The sequence below is a fragment of the Cynocephalus volans genome, chromosome 11 (genome assembly GCF_027409185.1).
Source record: "Cynocephalus volans isolate mCynVol1 chromosome 11, mCynVol1.pri, whole genome shotgun sequence".
Lineage (NCBI taxonomy): Eukaryota > Metazoa > Chordata > Mammalia > Dermoptera > Cynocephalidae > Cynocephalus > Cynocephalus volans.
Window position 1 is genome coordinate 48,776,076 of NC_084470.1, and position 19,504 is coordinate 48,795,579.

The 19,504-nt window shown below is 37.8% G+C and overlaps 1 protein-coding gene across 6 annotated transcripts in view; it reads left to right on the plus strand.

Annotated features, from left to right (window-relative positions):
• Positions 1-15,997: 15,997 nt before the first annotated feature.
• Positions 15,998-19,504, plus strand: part of GOLGA4 (golgin A4) — a 115,135-nt gene continuing 111,628 nt past the window's right edge. For 4 of the 6 annotated variants that reach the window (XM_063113563.1, XM_063113564.1, XM_063113565.1 and 1 more), the window contains exon 1: positions 16,000-16,346. In XM_063113563.1, coding sequence (XP_062969633.1) covers positions 16,272-16,346 — 75 coding nt within the window. In that variant the 5' untranslated portion in view covers positions 16,000-16,271. Of the gene's footprint in view, positions 16,347-19,504 lie in introns of all 6 variants that reach the window. The other 2 variants (XM_063113568.1, XM_063113567.1) reach the window with 2 other exon arrangements.

The window sequence follows — 19,504 nt, forward strand, 5'->3', positions numbered from 1 at the left end:
AAGCCTGATTCTTTTAACAATGCCTAAATGACTTGGACTTTCTTCATTTATTCCTATAGGAGCCTAGTACCCAGAAACCCTGATTAAGATAAAAATCCTTAGCTTATGTGTTAAAAACAAATTTCCATGGTTAAGAGAAAGTCAGTAAACAGTATTTTTTTAGTTAAAATTTTCTTAAGTTATAAGTGTGACCCTTTAAAAATTATTGATGACAGAAAAAAAAAGTATTGTTTACAATTTCCTCCTTTTCTCCTAAGGAAACAGTTCCTAACAACCAGAGGATCTTTTGTTTGCTAACTGCAAAATCTTCCTTCCAACTTCCTTGTAACAATTGCCTCACCTGCACAGGAGGACAGAGTTAAGTGATAAATATATAGGAATGCAAGTTTGGAGAGGTGGAGCAGAGATAGCTCTGCTTCAGGAAAGGAGTGACAGAGACGTCCAAAGTCCCTGGACCAGGTACAGAAGGCTGAGCCAAACAAGGCTAAAGTCTGCATGGGGAGGACTAGACAGCAACCCACAGGATGGCCGGTAGTGTTGTTTGGGGAGAAAATATTTAATAAGATTATCTGGAGTGAAATATTATGCACTATACAATGTAAACCATACCTCTTGTTCCCTATAGAAAATGTAGACTCTAGAAAGTCTAGATTCAAGAATAAAATAACCATTTCTCAATATTGTGTAGAAGAATCTGTTTTCTTATGGAGATTTGGTTAAAGTAGCATCCTGTTCTAAGATTGAGGCAGGAAGGATACAGCACCACTTTTGGGGTTCAGCTATATGTTGGCTGTATAAAAGTTGATAAATTAAAAATTGTGTCAGCATCAATAAATTCCCAAGGCCCTGGGAGGACAGGTATGTGGCAGTAGTCACATCCCACACAACCCAGAACATTGCTAAACTGTTTACTTTAGGCCTAGAGTCCAAACATGGTGTCACTGCAGATAGCTATAAATTAACCTAAAGAATGTTAAAATGAACTATGTGACACTTACTTATGGATTTAGCAATTGTTTAAAGAGCAAGATGTAACCATTAACCAATCACTAACTCATGTTGTGCTATACAACCAATGTAAAAGCCTGATTAAGGAGGTTGTGACTTCTTTTGCCTTCCCTTTTCGTGATTATAAAAATGCTGATGCTCTGTTTGTACCTCAGTGCACTTCCCAAGGTAAACTGGAGGTGTTTCCGGAGCTGCAGTCACTCAAATTTGGCTCAAATAAACTCTCTGTTGTTGAAGCCATGCCTTAGTTTCCTTCCTCAGGTTGACATTTAAGAAGATGTTCAAAACATACAGAAACACACAAAGTAAAAAGTGAAATTTTTACTCCCCGTTTTGATTAATTACACTGCTCAGAGTTAACTTATCCACAACTAATAGTTTGGTGTGTATCCTCCAGTATTTTTCCTATGCATTTATAGGCATATACATAATTGGTTATTTGGCTCAAAAACAATTCAAGGTTAAAAATAATTTTTCTTTAAAAATTTGAAGGTATCGCTCCATTGCCCACTTTAATATGTTAAAACTAATTTTTAAATATCTAATACATGCTTGGGGTATGAATTCAAAAGGTAAAAAGGATATAAAAGTAAGTCTCCTCACCACTGATCTTTCCAGCTTCCTAGTTCCTTACTGGTGGTAACTACTGTTACTGGTTTCTTATGTGTCTTTCCAGATGTATTCTGTAATATCTATGTGCTTACAAATATACATACACACATATATTGAACCATATGAAATTGCCATTTTTGAAGTTTAACAACAATTAAAAAATTGATAATCAACAATTTCATGATATTCAACCTAACATATATACATATATAAATTTTAATCACACTAACGGTAGCACACTAATATACACTAATGTGTACTTTGATTTCTCACCTAACAGTAAATCTTGAGATCTTCCTGTATCCATAGAGCTGCATCATTCGTTTAGAATTTTATGCCTATTTATTAGTTTTCTTGGCAAAATATTTTTAAATTTACATACAGTAAAATTGAGTTTTATTTTTGATTTACAGTTCTGGAGTTTTTTTTTTTTTTTTTTACAAGATGACCAGTAAAGGGATCTTAACCCCTGACTCGATGCTGCCAGCATCATGCTCTCCCAAGTGAGCTAACCGGCCATCCCTATATAGGGATCCAAACCCACGGCCTTGGTGCCATCAGCACCATACTCTCCCAAGTGAACCACGGGCTGTCCCTCAGTTCTGTGAGTTTTGACACATGTACAGATTTGTATACCCACCACCATAGTCAGGTAACAAATATTTCAACATATCCATATAAACAACAACCAAAACAGAATATTACCAGTGGCCCAGAATCTTACCCCAAACCCCCGTCTTTATTATTATGCCTTTCTCACATCCCAAGACAATATTTTCCTTGACTTCTTCTAACCCATAGATGAGTTTTTGCTTATTTGAAATCATATAGCATATATATTTGTTTGCCTTCTTTTGTTCAACATTATGTTAGATTCATCCACATTACCTTGTGATTACTATAGAGCTGTGAATTGCACAATATTTCATTATATTATAGCATTTTTTGACATGCAAAATTAAAAACAAACTTTTATATAGATTGACAAGTTAAACTTTTTTAATGGCTTCTGGATTTTGTGTAATACTTCAAAAGGCCCTTAGCACTCCAAAATTATAAAATTCTCATATTTTTTCCTAGTACTTTAATAATTTCATTTTTTAGAAGTGAAGAATGAATCCAACTTAATTTTTTTCAAGATATCAACCTATTATCCAAATACTAATTTAATACAGGAACTTTATGGTGGATACAATTACATGTCTTTATTTATAGATGAAGGAAACAAAACATACAGAAGTTAAGTAACTTTCCCACATCACAGGTAATAAATGCAAAGTTGGGATTTGAACACAGTTGACTTTATGAAAATGTGCTTATTCATTGTGCTATGTAGCCTTTCCACTTAGGGGGAACAGTATCCAAATGATTTTAAGAGTGAATCTGTTTACTTAGGAGAGTCTCATTAGCAAGCTGTTACTTAATAAGGAGTAGGGAATTTGACACCTCACCTCCATTTCATCAGCCCTTCTCTTTGTTACCAAGAGACCTCATTCTTGAAATAAGATTTATTTCTCAGACCAGTGTTGGGTTTCCCCTTCAAATGATTGTTCTCATTAAGATGTTGAGTCATCAGCTGTGTAAATATCTCTAGGCAATATCATGTAAACAAACACAAAACTGTTAAAAATTAAATTGAACAGCTTAAAAAAATTTAGCAGGATGTGTTTTGGAGAAGAGAAGGAAGTGTTAAACATATTAATTATAGTTGGAGACTGGTATAACAGGCAAGAAGGCCTGGGAGTCACTTTCCAGTTCTATCACTGAGATCATATGACTTAGGCAAGTATTTTTTTCTTTTTTTTTTTTTAACTTTCTTTGTGACTATTTGTCAAACAAAGTCAATAACAGTAATAATGTAGTCCCCCCTTTTCCCTTGTTTGCTTACTTTTTGCCTACAATGGGAATTAAATTAAAAACAAAAATACAACAACAACAACAAAACTCTAAAGATAGGTTCCAACAGGCTGAAAAGTTGTCTAAATTCCAGGGAGAGTCATGGTCTAAGTTTAGACTCTGATGTGTAGACCTTTCTTCCACAGGAAATTTTCCAAATATTTTATAACTGTAATTTACACAGCCTTACAATGTTCTTTTGCAAAAGTAAATATTAAAAACATATTTTGAAGTGTTCTGATGAAATACATTAAAACAGTGTAATAATACAAGTATTTCGATCTCCAGATCTTTGTTACTTGCTACAACCAAAGTCTCTCTCTCTATGTACATGTATATATGTGTATATATGTATATATGTATGTGTATTATGTGTGTGTGAAGAATATATATATATTCTTCCCTGACACAAGTATTGGGAAATCTGGTATGTGAAGAACAACACAGGTATAGAACTTTCACATTTGAAAATAGTGCTCTGAATGTACACAATAAAGTATTTCTTTTTTGGCAAGCAAGTAAGAAAGTATACACTGATGAAGGAACTTGAGTATTGATCAGTAAATCACTTTGTAGCTAAGAGGTGGGGAACATAGAGAAATCAATATCTGTTGGAATCTAAGAGAGACTTCAAAAAGTTCATGGAAAAATGAAATTAAAAGATAAAAATGAAAAATATAAACCTTATTTCCCAATGTAAACTCCATAAAATTTAAGACATTTGTTAAGCAATAACAGTCATTTAGTCCAACCCTAAAGAATTGAGGGTCCTCGGAATTTAACCATGTCAATGCAGTCTTTTTTACATTATCAACTGAAGAAAAATGGGTGCCCTTTAAAGATTTTTTAAGATTAGGAAACAAAAAGAAAGCAGGAGGAACCAAAACAGGACTGCAAGGTGGATGCCTAGTGATTTCCCACTGAAACTCTCACAAAATTGCCATTGTTTGATGAAAGGAATGAGCAGGACCACTGTTGTGGTGCAGAAGAACTCTCTGTTAAAGCTTTCCTGAGCGTTTTTCTGATAAAGCTTTGGCTAACTTTCTCAAGACACTCTCATAATAGGCAGATGTTATTGTTCTTTGGCCCTCCAGAAAGTCAAGCAAAATGCCTTGAGTATCCCAACAAACATGTAGACATGATTTTTGCTCTTGACTCATCAGCTTTTATTTTGACTGGACCAATTCTACCTCTTGGTAACCATGATTTTAATTGTGCTTTGTTTTCAGGATTGCACTGGTAAAGCCATGTTTTATCTCCTATTAAAATTCTTTGAAGAAATGCTTCAGGATCTTGATCCTTCTCGTTTAAATTTTCCATTGAAAGCTCTGCTCTTGTCTGCAGCTGACCTGGGCACAACTGTTTGGCACCCACCAAGCAGAAAGTTTGTTCAACTTTAATTTTTCAGTCAGAATTGTGTAAGCTGAACTAATTGAGCTGTCTATGGTGTTGGCTATTGTTTCTGCTGTCAATCATTGGTCCTCTTCAATTAGGGCACAAACAAGATTAATTTTTTCCTCACAAATTGCTGTGGATGGTCTGACACTGGGGGCTTCACCTTCACCATCATCCCTTCCCTTCTTAAAATGAGTTTTCCATTTGTAAATTGCTGATTTCTTTGGGGCAACGTTCCCATAAACTTTTTGTAAAGCATCATTGATTTTACCATTCTCCCACCCAAGCCTCACCATAAATTTAATGTTTGTCCTTGCTTCAGTTTTAGCAGAATTCATGTTGCTCTGATACGGGTTCTTTTCAAACTGTCTTATCCTTCTTAGTGTCTCAAACTAGATCCTGTTCAGACATGTTATAACAAATTAGTACTAGTTTATTTTGGTGCAAAACATTTTTACAACTCAAGCCTATTTTTTTCATAATACGCATTTTCCATGATCTTTTTGAAAACCCCTCATATGTCTCCAGAGTAAGGGATCCAGAGGCAGGCAGTGTGGTGATGGCATGGGGATGAGCCATGAAGCTCCGGGTTCAAATGCTGCCTCTACCATGACCAAACTGTGTTACTTTGGGTGAGATTCTTAACTTCTCTGAGCCTTAGGTTTTTAATTTTTATACAGTAAAATTCAGTGTTTGTGTTATATAGGTTTTTGGGTTTTGACAAATGCATGGTTATATATTCACCACCACATTTATGATATGAACTGGTTTCATCACCCCAAAGTGATGCCCCTTTTGTAGCTAACCCCACTCCCACTCCCATTCAACTCCTAGCAATCACCAATCTATTCAGACTGTCATATAAATGCAATCATACAATATGTATGGCTGCTTTGGGGTCAAAAGAAGCAAAGCCAAGGAAAACCTACTGAGCAAAACCTACCTAAGATCCATCCAGGTTGTTGCATGCATCAATAGCTCATTCTTTACATTGCAGAGAAGTATTCCATGGTGAGGATATACTACAGTTTATCCATTTATTGGCTGAAGAACATCTGGTTTGATAATTTGTCTTTCAAGGAATTTGTCTATTTTTCTACATTGTTGTATTTGTTGGCCTAAACTTTTTTGTGGTATTCCCTTATAATATCTTTAGGATGTGTGGTGATATCCCCTCTTTAATTTCTGATTGCAGGGGCGCGCCTGGGGTCCTCCCGCAGACCCAGAAGGAGAAGGAGCCCACAGGATTACCCCCGTGTTGGGACTGAGGGATCTCGGGGAAAAGTGAGCCTGCTGCTCGCCAACCCAGCCCCGTGAAAGAGTCACTCAGACGCCCCAAGGGATCTGTCAGGGCAGTTCTACTTTATTACTGTTAGGCTGCAATTTATATAAGCAAGCAAGTAGGGGCTTTCCATGAACTAACCAATCAATTAAAGGATCACGCGGGCATGCATTTTGTATTAACGGTTGAGCATGGCGATCACGCAGGGTTCACGAGTGCGGAAATACTGGAGGACCCATAAAAACCTTTTGGAGCTATCTTGGGTTATGCCTCCCCTACTTCCCGGGGGCTCCATCTTCATCCTCCACCCATAGGCACCATGTGGCTCACACATAATGTTTGCTCCTAAAAATGGGCCCAACATCTGATATTGGTAATTAGTGTTTCTCTTTCTTTCAATGAATCTTACTGGGGGCTTATCAATTTTATTAGTATTTCCTAAGAACCAAATTTTAGTTTTGTTAGTTTTTCTTTATCATTTATCTATTTTCCATTTCGTTGATTTTTGCTCTTATCTTTATTATTTCATTCCTTCTACTTACTTTGGGTTTAATTTGCTCTTCTTTTTCTAGTTTCTTAAGGTAAAAGCTTAGATTATTGCTTTTGAGTCTTCTTTCTTTTCTAATATAAACATGTAATGCTATAAGTTCCTTCTAAGCACTGCTTTAGCTGTACCTGAAAATGTGTGATATGTTCTGTTCTCATTTTAATTTAGTTAAAATATTTTCTAATTTCCCTTGTGCTTTCTTCTTTGAAACAGTGAGCTATTTGGAAATAAGGTGCTTAATATCCAAATATTTGGGGATTTTCCAGATATCTTTTTGTTATTAATTTCTAATTTATTTCCTTTGTGATGAGAGAACACAGTGATATTAATCCTTTGAAATATATTGAGATATGTATCATGAACTAGCATAAGGTCTATCTTGGTGAACACTGCAGGTGTACTAAAAAAGAATGTTTACTCTGCAGTGGGGTGTAGTTTTTGAAAAATGTTAATTAGGTAAAGTTGGCTGAGCCAAATCCTCTATATTCGCACCAATTTTTTAATTTTTTTTTTTTTTTTTTTGTCTATTTTTTCTTTCAAGTACTGAGAGAGGTTTTAAATTTTCTCTTTAACACTAAGGTCAAGGGTTCGGATCCCTTTACTGGCCAGCAGCCACAAAAAAAAAAAAGATAAAATTTCTCATTCCTGTTCTGTCAGTTTTTTATTTCATGTATTTTGAAGCATTGTAATTAATGAATACACATTTAGGATTGTATGAATTCTTGATGAGTTAACCCTTTTATAGTTCTGAAATGTCCTTGTTTATCTTTTTTTTTTTAAAAAGATGACCGGTAAGGGGATCTCAACCCTTGGCTTGGTGTTGTCAGCACCATGCTCAGCCAGTGAGCAAACCGGCCATCCCTATATAGGATCCGAACCCGTGGCCTTAGTGTTATCAGCACCGCACTCTACCAAGTGAGCCACGGGCTGGCCTCTTGTTTATCTTTGTAATACTTCTTGTTTATAATCTACTTTACTTGGCATTAATATAATAATACCAGTTTTTTTGTTTTTTTGTTTTTGGCAGCTGGCTGGTAAAGGGATCTGAATCCTTTATCTTGAGTACTACTAGTTTTCTTATGATTCATGTTTACATATTATAGTGTATTCTTTAATGCATTTCTCAGATGTGATTTGAGGACTAAGGCATTCATTGCCCTAGCTGCTGGTAATATTGACTGTGGGGGGCTCACACTTGTCTGTGTATTATCTTCAGCTGAAGAAATCTGCCGTTCTCAAGGTTATTGCATTCTCCTTTTACCCCATCCAAGTTCCAATAAATCTCCTTTAAGAAAATCTGAGTCTGTTATCAGAGGAGTTTGATTTGTGACACGTGGTATATCCTTTCCCTAGTTTTACTATTAACTTTTCTGTGTCTTTATATTTAACTTGCATCTCTAATAAAAAACATAGTTGGGTCTTGTTTTTCTATCCATCATGGCTGTCTCTGTCTTTTAATTTAAGCATTTAATCAATTTATATTTAATGTACTTTTGATATGGTTGTGTTTAAGTCTACCACCTTGCTATTTGCTTTCTATTTGTCCCATTTGTTCTTTGTTCCTTTATCTCCCCATTGCTGCCTTCTTTTTGATTATTCTTAGTACTGCATTTTATACTTGCAATGAGACTTTAAGCTATATTTTTTGTTTTATTGTATTCTTTCTTTAGTGGTTCTCCAGGCATTATAATACATATACTTATTATAGTGTAATGAATTAATATTATACCACTTCATATGTAATGTAAGAATCTTATTACAGTACTGTATTAGTCCATTTCTGTTGCTTATAACAAAATACATGGAACTAGGTGATTTATTGCTTATAGTTTCAGAGGCAAGGTGGTCCAAAATCCCGGAAGCACATCTGGTGAATGTCTTGGCAGAGTATCACATTGCAAAAATGGTGGAGCAGAGAGAGCAAGAGAAAGACAGACTCTTTTTTCTCTTCTTTTAAAGCCCTCAGAATGATGCCCCTGACCACCATTTTAATCCACTCACCATGGCATGGTCCCACAATCCAATCCCTTTTCAAGGCTGCACCTTTCAATTACCATAAAGGATTTCCCACCCTCTTAGCTGTCACAGTGGGGGCCAAGTTTCTAAAACTTGGGGGACACAGTTCAAACTTCATTGAATTTGGGGGGGACATAATTCAATCCATTACAGTACCCTTCCACAAACCCATTTTTTGGCCTTCATACTATTGTCATGGATTTGTTTGTATGGTATAAACCTCACAATATAAGGTCATTATTATTGCTTTAAATGGTCAATAGGGTTTTAAAGAAATTAAGAAAGGAGAAAAAATAGTACTTCATGTTTACCTACATATTTATCATTTTGAGAGCTCTTCCTTCCATCCTATCCATGTATCTGGTATAATTTCTCTTCAACCTCAAGAACTTTAGCATTTCTTGTACTACAAGTTTGCTGGTAACAAATTTTTTCAGCTTTTGTTTTTCTGAAAATGTCTTTATTTTGCCTTCGTAAGTGAAGGACATTTTTCACAAGCAGTTTTTTTCAGCATTTTTTCTTTCAGCATTTTAAAGATGTTGTTCCATGAAGTCATTATTTTTGTTGGTCTGTATATATCTTTTTACTCTGACTGCTTTTTAAGGTCTTCTGGACACTGGGAAGAATAAGTGGCATCCATTCAATTTTCAAGGGAGATTTTGAGGGAAATAGGTATGGAGCGCTGACGAATACCATGGAATTGCTGGAAGCCCAGTCTGTTTCCCATGTGGTGTTATTCTAGCCTGAATAACTCAGAGTAAAATAAATATGCAATTAAGAAATATTGAGTCCCCAAACTGCTTGGATGGAATGAGTAAAGGTGGAGTTTTCCTAAAGATGGGTAGAGATTTGCACTGTAGAAGTTAGAAGAGAATGCTTTTGTAGAGGGGTGCCTATGGACAAAGACGAGAGAACAAGATTAAGGTCTGGGAACTGATAATTTCAAGTTATGTTTTATGAAAAATATAACTTTTGAAGATGTTTTTTCCCCTTCAACTATGGAAAAGTTATATTTATCATACAATTTCAAAATCTTTCTTTAATGTGCTATACTTCCTTTAGTTTATTTCAGCTGGCTAATAAAGTTTGATGAATTGCATGTCTTGAGTAGAGTTGTAATGGAAAGAAATGAGAGGTGGGGCCATTGGATGCGTAATATCTACCCCAAAATCAATTTGTTCTCCCCTCCCCTACACGTCCCACCCCCAGGTTCCCATCCTGAGAAGTTCTTTAGAGGCATACCATCAAGACACCCAGGGAGACTGCAGTCATGATTTTCAATCTGAGAGCAATAACAAATGGAGAAGTGTCCTATGGAATAATGGAGATTTAGTGAGAGTAGAGACACTGAGAAGAACACATAACTTGGAACATCAAGGAACATGCCATTTCTCCAAACATATTTAGAGGGAGTTATCCCTTAGGGGAAAAAAAAGCATTAATATCTGGGCTGCATTAGTTTTATAATACAATATGAAAGAACTATTACAACATATACACTTGTGACTAAATTTTAGCTTTGCTTATAATTAAAGAAATAGAAATTAAACAAAAGTAAAATATCATTTGTCATCCTTTTCATAGGCAAAGATCTAAAAATATATAAATATGGAAAATAGCATTTCCCATATTGTTAGCAGAAATATAAATTTGCATTCATTTTGAAGATCAAGGTGGCCTTAATCATATATGTCAACCTAAATAACAAACACAGAGAAGGTCTCTAAAAGAAAATGTTATTTACTTGGGAATAAGGCATCACAATGGGAACACATGTGCCATAGTAAAAATGTGAGTATATTCAGGGAGGTAAAGAATGACAAAGATTTTTAAAGGAAAAATGATGAAGCATTACATAATTGTTTTGAGATAATTATTCTTGGCTACAAGGATCAATGACAAGGGTGATACCAGTCAGAGGTTGGACAGGCAATTGATGAGCAAACATCCTCACAGAAGTATGTTTTGTGTACGGTTGCAGTGACCTTTGTGTAAGGCTGTGGCTTTACATACTCCTTGTGGTAGTTCTTGTTATCAGGCATTTATGCATGAGAACCCTTCTCTTCATGGCCTTCCCCAGCTCTATTTGTCAGGGCTATTTATTTATTTATTTTTTAACACACGTGACTCCATTTTGATTCTGACAACTTTCACACATACAAATTGGATAAATCCTTCAATTATACTTCTAGAAATCCATTATTTTCTACAGAAATATACACATAAGTATACAAATATGTAAAGATGTTCACTTTAATAGTTTTTTAATAGCAAAAAACTGGAGAAAAGCTAAATGCCCACCAATATGGAAATCTTAAATTATAATTCATTCATAGTATAAAATACTATACTGCCATTAAAGAGATTAAAATACATGTACTAATTAGAAATGATATTCATGGCATATTAATTAAGGAATATAAGATGTTGAATACGTATGATCCACTTTTTATAAAATAAAACAATTAAAATTACAAATATATTTATAGATAATTCACATATCAATATATTTTTATAAATACAAAAAAATGGAAAAACTGAATTATAATAGAGGTTATTTGGGGGGATCAGATTATACTTTTGTTTTGTTACAGTGAGTATATATTACTTTTGTAATAAAAAAGATAAAAATACAGTGTGATATATTCATTTATAGCATGCTAAGACTGAGGCTGTATAGAGAGCATGATTAACTCCATCGATGTGTGTGTATAGAGGGGTTTGGGAATGGTGTTAGAGAATGCTAGAAAGAGATGATGAACTGTGAGCAGTATTGTCCAGGGTAGACCAAAAAAGTGGAAAAAGAAGAAAGGTACAAAGTCGTGGAGGACAACATGTATACTTCTGCACTCATTAAAATTTTCACAGTATTATGTATAAGTTGTGGGCTGAAAAAATAAAGGCAAGGAGGTATACAAAAGCAGGATGCAGAAGGGAAACACAAGTTAATTTGACATTTCTGGAGCTCTGAAGTGTGAAGAGTGGTGATGGTGTAGTAGGAAAAGCAGGAGCCAGGTGCTGAGGGGTTCTTGTGCTGTCTGGGAGTTTGAACACTGTCATGCAGAGTAATACAACTTTTCAGATGATAGATTGCAGACAAGCAAATCTGGAAGCTTAGAGATCATTTAAGTGGTGAGATATAATTTAGACTGAAACCCGTGGCAGGGTGAACAGGAAAGAAGATGAATTTAAGAAGTGTTTCAGAGTAAAAGACTGCATTAAGGTGATTCGTGGATATAGGTATTGAATGAAAGAGGGATGTCTTGACTGACTTCCAAATGTTTGGCTTGGGTAACTAACTGGGTGGATGGAGGTGACATCAGCCAAGGAAGAAAATACAGATGGAAAAACAAGCTTATGAAGAGAAGCAAGAAAGTGAAGGGAAACCTAGAAGTGGCAAGCCTGGAGTTGATGGTGGGGTATTTAGTAGTGGATGATTTCAGTTTTGAACATTTTGAATTAGAGGTGCCTATGGGCCATTAAAGGAAGTTGTGCAATTGACCAGTAAGGGCAGTTGGATGTTTTAAGACTAATTCATTCCATAGAAATTTAGTGTCAGGCCCTGTACTCGTACTGGCTCAGTCACATGACAGGCATGGTTCTTGCCCTCCCAGACCTGAGAGCCTAGTGGAGATGCTGTAATCTAGAGCTCAGTGGAAAGGTCTAGGCTGGAGCTCTCAAAATACAGAGGGAGAGTGTGATGAGTAAGAAGAGAATGAATCTCTTAGAATTTATAAGTATTATTTACTCTGAGATGTGTATGTACTCTATGCACCTCATCTCTCATCTAAATTTCATAACAACCCTATAAAGTGTTATTAAAATGTTACCGATGAGGAAAATGAAACACAGAGAGCTGAGACTGAGGTCACAATCTGGCCTTTGGGCTGAATTTTAATCCAAGAGTTGTTTTGTGGCAGTGACTTAAAAATGCCTATATGTGGGTTTACATTATCTAGTTTGCTACTTTCCTCTGTTCTGCACTGTCTTATATCATATACATATGTATATGTGTGTTTTGCTCATAAACTTCTTGCTCCCTGTAGGCATTTGACTTTGTACACTGTGGTTTGCCTAAGTGCCAAAGGTCACAAAGCTAGAAAATGGCTGACCTGTATTTAAGTCACAATTTGGGTGACTGTGCTCTTAACCACTGTAGTTGGCAGGTACAAAGATTCTCAGTGAGGGTTAAGAAAGTGTGTTGTGCGGTGATCCAAAAGGACTGATGATTCTTTGGTGGTCAAAAAGCAGGAAATCAGAGTTAAAAGTTTACAGCTGTGTATTGGTTCCTTTGGCTAGGAGACTTCTCTGACATATTTCTGATCAAAAGCTTGGAGAGGAACTTGATAATATACAAAACTGTTTTCTGAGGCATAGTCCCTAGTGATTATATTGTCTGTGCTTTTGAGGTCTTCTACATAAAGTCTTTGCTCAGACCAATGTCCTGATGTGTTTCCCCTATGTTCTCTTTTAGTAGTTTAAGTTTCAGGTCTTAAATTTAAGTCTTCATTTTGAGTTGATTTTTGTATATGGTGAGAGATAGGGGTCTAGTTCAATTCTTCTGCATATGGATATCCAGTTTTCCCAGCACCATTCATTGCGGACTGTTCTTTTCCCAGTGAATAAATAGTCTTGGCACCTTTGTCAAAAATCAGTTGACTGTAAGCATGTGGCTTTATTTCTGGGTTCTCTGTACTTATGACGGTACCATGCTGCTTTGGTTACTATAGCTTTGTAGTATATTTTGAAGTCAGATAATGTGATGCCTCCAGCTTTGTTCCTTTTGCTTAGGATTGCTTTGGCTATTCAGGGTCTTTTGTAGTTTCATATAAATTTTAGGTTTGTTTTTTCTATTTCTGTGGGGAATGTCACTGGTATTTTGATAGGGATTGCCATAATGATTGTGTTATTCTGAAAACTACCTGAAACATGTAGATGGTATTTGCAGTTGGAAGGGGTGGAAGAATGACAACAAATAAGTTTGGTCTATAATTATGAGGATTGCTTCTTTGTGTTGAAAAAGATGGGTATTAGTTTCCACTGGGGAAATAAATTCACAAGGCCTTTCATTATGATTGAGGTATAAGCCCATTTCAAATGTTCTTCTGCCTGCTCAAGTACCAGCACATCTCATTGCAGAATTAGAAGATGAGTTCAGGGCCGGCCCCGTGGCGCACTCGGGAGAGTGCAGCGCTTGGGAGTGCAGCGGCGCTCCCGCCGCGGGTTCAGATCCTATATAGGAATGGCTGGTGTGGTGCGCTCAGGGTTGCGATCCCCTTACCGGTCACAAAAAGACAGAAAAAAAAAAAAGAAGATGAGTTCAAATTACTAACATGGAAAATTGGGACAGGCAGTGCTCTGGCTGGGTTGGTGAAATACTCAAAATGGGCCAAAGCCAGAGCTTTCAGAAGGTGATCTGCATCTAAATTTGTAGCACCTGTAGTGGCTAAAGAATTAAAAGTAACTTACAGGTTTAATCAAGAACAGACGATGAGAGAATGCTAATTTGCAGAGACCTGAAGCAGAATTTGGCTGAGGAGGCTTAATGTTTCAACAAAATTGTGTTAAATGTGATGAAGGGTTTCAATCCTGTCCCCTCTTCCTTTTTTCCTAGTAAAGCTATCCCTTTTTTCACATAAGTAGCCCTCTTTTGATCTTTGCCTTTCTCTAAATGCTATCTCGGATCTTGTCTTATTCATTTGTTTATTCTTTATTATAGTCTGCTTTGATAGAGCCCATACACAACTACAATGATGGGTTTTCAAAAAGTTCATGGAAAGATTCATACTATCTTTTAATTCTACTTTTCCACAAACTTTTTGAAACACCGTGTATTTATTTATTTTTATACACACAAATATATACATACATATGTATAAATATAAAATTGGCAACATTTGATGTATAATTGTGCATGCTGGGGTGACAATGCACATTTGGCATCTGGAGCTGGGAACAGCTGAAGGCCTATAGAACTTTAGTCTGTTGAGAGATAAGGGCTGTTGAAAAAATATCTGTTGGAGGGCCAGCCCCGTGGCTCACTCGGGAGAATGCGGCACTGGTAGCGCCGAGGCCGCGGGTTCAGATCCTATGTAGGGATGGCCGGTGCACTCACTGGCTGAGCATGGTGTGGGCCACACCATGCCGAGGGTTGCGCTCCCCTTACCGGTCAGAAAAAAAAAGAAAAAAATATCTGTTGGTAATTATATAGGTGTTCACTATAGATATGAGAGGACTTAGTCCAGGTGTTAAGGCAGTGTTGCAGGCCCCACTCTAGTTCTAATACATTTAGGGATCAGGCTATGGAATCTTAAGATAGCAGCTTGCTCCTATTATTGCTGGTAAATAAAATTTGTTAAAATGTGGAGATGAGCCTAAACTCTGTTGGTTTCTGATACCTGAGGCAATGTAAGCAGTTTCAGATTGTTACTAAAGGTACAGCACGCTGAGATGCTTTTGAGGATTCACAGGCTGCCAAAGTTCAGGGTGTTGGATGAATCAGGAACATAAACATTAAAATCTTGTAGGCTAACTGCAGGTGTTAGAGGTTTTGGACTCTTTAGTAATCTGTCTTCCACCAGGCTGTGCATCCTTTTAACATCTCCAGTGGCCCTTGCCACTTAGAATGAAAAAGAAAGGTTTTTGAATGAATACGTAAAAACATATGATTTCACTAAAGTTAAGAAGAAAAGCAAGTATCCAAGCAACTGAGGTCTTCCACCATCGGCCTGAAACATTTGGACCATGGGCGCCTCATTTCACGGGCTTCCTGACCTCTGGAAGAATCCAGGGAGGGAAGAGGGTCCCTCTGGGGAGCGATCAAGAATACTAGGCACTAAACATACAGATTCCTAACCACAGACACTGAACAAAAGTACACTATCCTTCAGGGCACGCGTCAGGTTCCCTGGATACCCTCTTCTACCCTTGACGCTCACATTCGCGTTCTTCGCTGTGGGCCTGTCGGCCCTGCCACTCTCAATAGAAGCATCATTCTTCCCGCCCGACTTCGCAGCGCCCAAGGTCCGGTGAGCGTCAACGTAGAGCTCCGGTTCTGAGCAGCCAGGGTATCTCTGCAAGCAATGAATTCCCGCAGCAGCGAATCCTGCGTTTTCCTTCCAGGTCTGCGTTCGGGAGCGACAGCCCGAACGCGCATGTGTCAACCCGACTTCGCGCTTGTCCCCTTCGGCGATCCGTAGAGCTCCCTCGGTGAGCTCCACGTAGATCACGCAGGCGCTCTTGGCGCACCGTTCACCTGCTGCCGTTGTCGCCGCCGCCGCTACAGGGGCTGGATGGGGGGCCGAGGCCAGCCAGTGGCACCCGGAAGAAAGAGACGCGGCGGCGGCGACTTCGACACCCGCAGGACGAGTGTCCTGATCTGCCCGCGAGCTCAAGGAGGCGGCGGCGAGGTCCGGCCCTCGCGGTACCTGGTGTAGAGAAGCCCTCGTTGCTGCCGCGGCCGGGACACCCCGGGCCTCTCAGGACTCATTCACTCTCAGGACCCTGCGCTGCGCCATGTTCAAGAAACTGAAGCAAAAGATTAGCGAGGAGCAGCAGCAGCAGCTCCAGCAGGCGCTGGCTTCTACTCAGGTACAATGGCCGCCGTTCTCCTATTCTAATTCCCGACATCTCTTGACACCGGCCCGGGGCCAGATGGAAGGGGGCGGGGGTTGGGGGTTGGTGTTCTCCCGTGACCTTTGACCTCTAACTCGAGAACTCTTCCCAAACCCTGGGCCCGGAATGGGTTCAGGACGGCTCATGTCCTCCGTGATTCCTGACTCGAGTTCCTCATCCCAAAACTTTGTCCAAGAAGGAGCGAGCGGGGGTGGCCGGATCCATCATGACATCTGACCTTGTTAAAGTTTTCCCGTGTGCCCGACCCCGGGCTGAGGATGAGTGCGAGGGGCTGTTCTTGCATTACTTCTAGTCCATGTCGGAGGTTCCCCCATCCATCCGAGACCCCATTCCGGGAGTGAGGCGGGGTGGGAAAACCAGGGCCCTTGTGATATCCGACCTCTGACCGAGATCCCCTCTCCCGTCCCGAAGTTGAATATTGATCCCACAGGACAACTGACCCGTGACAGAAGTCCCCTAATTCCAGACCCTGGCCCAGGGGTGAAGGCCGGGAGTCGAGCCATCCAGGATGAGGCTGCTCGCAGGAGCTGTGGGACCTGAAAGAGGTGGTGGCGTGGCCTGCGTACAGTGCCCGAGGCTGTCACGAGTTAGACACTTAGCATAACTTGGTTGATCCCAGAAGGGTGGCGGGGCATACACTGATGCCCGGTGCCTGTCCGTAGCCCTGCCGCTATGCGAACGGTGGTTACAGTTTGTTTTTCAGGAATGTTGTTGCTTCAACGAAATAAGTTTCCAGGGAAAAGGGGACGTGTTAGTATCGTTAATTTAAAGAAAACAGTCTCCTAAGCACTTACTGAATGGGTTTCTGTGCTAACAGCACAAGTTCTCAACAGTGAAGATGAGGGCTTCTGCTAAATTTCTTCCCAGCCTACCCGAGTTTCAACAGATTGAGCAAATCTCTCTCTTCATTTCAGGCTTTCTGGTCTTTGCCTGTGGTTCCAAGAAAGGCTGAGTTTTGACTAATTTGGAGGCATTTCTAATTTTTAAATACGGTATTTACCTAGTGAACAAATATTACATTGAGTTTTTTATTTTGAAACTGTAAATTGAAATTGTTCTTTTTAAATTTAAGGCTGTGTAGAGTAAACAAGTGTTGAGTACAGTGTGCCTAGTTTCTACAGCTTAATGCCTCTGGTGAGACAATGCATCTGCATCAAATAAAATCACTTGTATACAAAAGATTTAAAACAATCCTTTTGTATGATAATATGTATATTTATCCAGAACTCAAAAGTGAATTATTAATGATCATCTGTTGATAGAAACTTTATTCTCTTCTGGTTCCAGATCTTCAGCTATGCAGAATCCTTCTGGAATGAGAAGTTCGGGGTTATTGTTTTCAGAGAGTTAAGGATTTTTAATGCATGAATTAAAACAAAACCTTCTTTGATGATGCTCCTTTTGCAATAGATTACACGTATGTTTGTTTTCCTAAGCAAAGATCTTCAGTTTGTATAAGGTGTCTTCAAAAAGTTCATGGAAAGATTCATATTATCTTTTAATTCCATTTTCCCATGAACTTTTTGAGGTATCCTCGTATTATCTTGATGACTCAGGGTCATCATTTTTGAGTATAAATTATTTTGTGTTGAAGACATCTTGCCCTGAAGGATTTAATGAGGTGTGAAAGGCAATTCTCCTTTACCAGCTCAAGAAAATCTGTTTGTTCTTGGTCTACTTTTTGTAGTCCTTTCTTGCTATCTGCTGTTTATCTATCTCCTCCCTGCTTTTGAACTGTTGTGGGTTTAGAAACAAGCCAGATGAATTTATAAAATTTTGTGTAAAATTAGGGCAAGTACCTGAGGGATTCTTTAGTGCATTTTAGTATATTAACACAGATTTTTTTTTGATATATTTGAGTTTTCAGAGGCCTTTGTGTGCATATTTCCTGGTTCTTAGTTTACATTCCATAGGTGAAATAGCCTGATAGGTTTGTTTCAAGTAGAGTGAATTGTCAGGATAATTCAGAGATAAATGAACCATTTCTATTACAGTATTTGCAAAACTATGTAGCAGCAGTAGTAGTGATATTGTATAGATTTCTTTAAGGTTTTGAAAGCATTTAACAAAATAAGAGTCTTTTAATAATCCCCAATTACTTCTATTTGGTTGATGCTAAGATTATTTGAACCCATCCTTGGTTGATATTATTTTAAGTAATCATTTGCTCAACTGATGATGATTTGAAGCCTAATAACTAATTTAAAATAAAATTTTAAAAAGTTTAAATCAAGATTCACTTAATATTTTTAAACAATAAATATCTATTTTGGATTTTTAAACTCCTTACAGACTAACAACATAAAAGAAACAGTAAAAAGTAGTATAGACATTGTAATTTCTTGGGATATATGTAGTACATGAATAAGCATTTTAATATTTTCAGCCTTTTCCAAATATTGCTAAAACTTAAAAATTATAAAAGTACTGTACAGATATAAAAGGACAAACGTATTATTCCATTTATATGAGGTACCTAGAGGAGACAAATTCATAGAAAATAGAGTGGTGGTTGCCAGGGGCTAGAGAGGAGGAGAATGGGGAGTTTTTGTTTAGTGATTATAGAGTTTGTTTGGGAAGATGAAAAAGTTCTGGAGGTGGATTGTGATGATGGTTGCACAACAGTGTGAATGCACTTCATGCCACTGAACTGTATACCTAAAAGTATTTAAATGGTAAATTTTATATCATGTATTTCAGCACAATAAAAAAATTAAATGAAAGTGACATGTGGCCCCCACCTCAAACCTATAGAATCATACCTTTTCTTTAGAGCGAGTCCCTGAAATAATGGCTTATGTGATAGAAATTTACCAAACTAAGCCAAAAACAAAAAACAAACAGAAAAAAACTTAACAGTTTCATGCTAGCGGGGAACAGAGTCCCTTTCTGAAACGACATAGCCTTATTGTAAATCCAAGTTTACTAAATAGTCTTAATCTTAAAACTGAGGAAAGCATAACTCCCAGAGACTTTTAGATCAGAAGAATCAGAATATATCTTGAGTGTTTATAATCTGTAATTTGACCTGGGAGAATGTGGTGGTTATTGATACATATAGAATGGCATTAAATTATCATGTTTTAAGTAATAAAACAATCTTGTTTATGAGA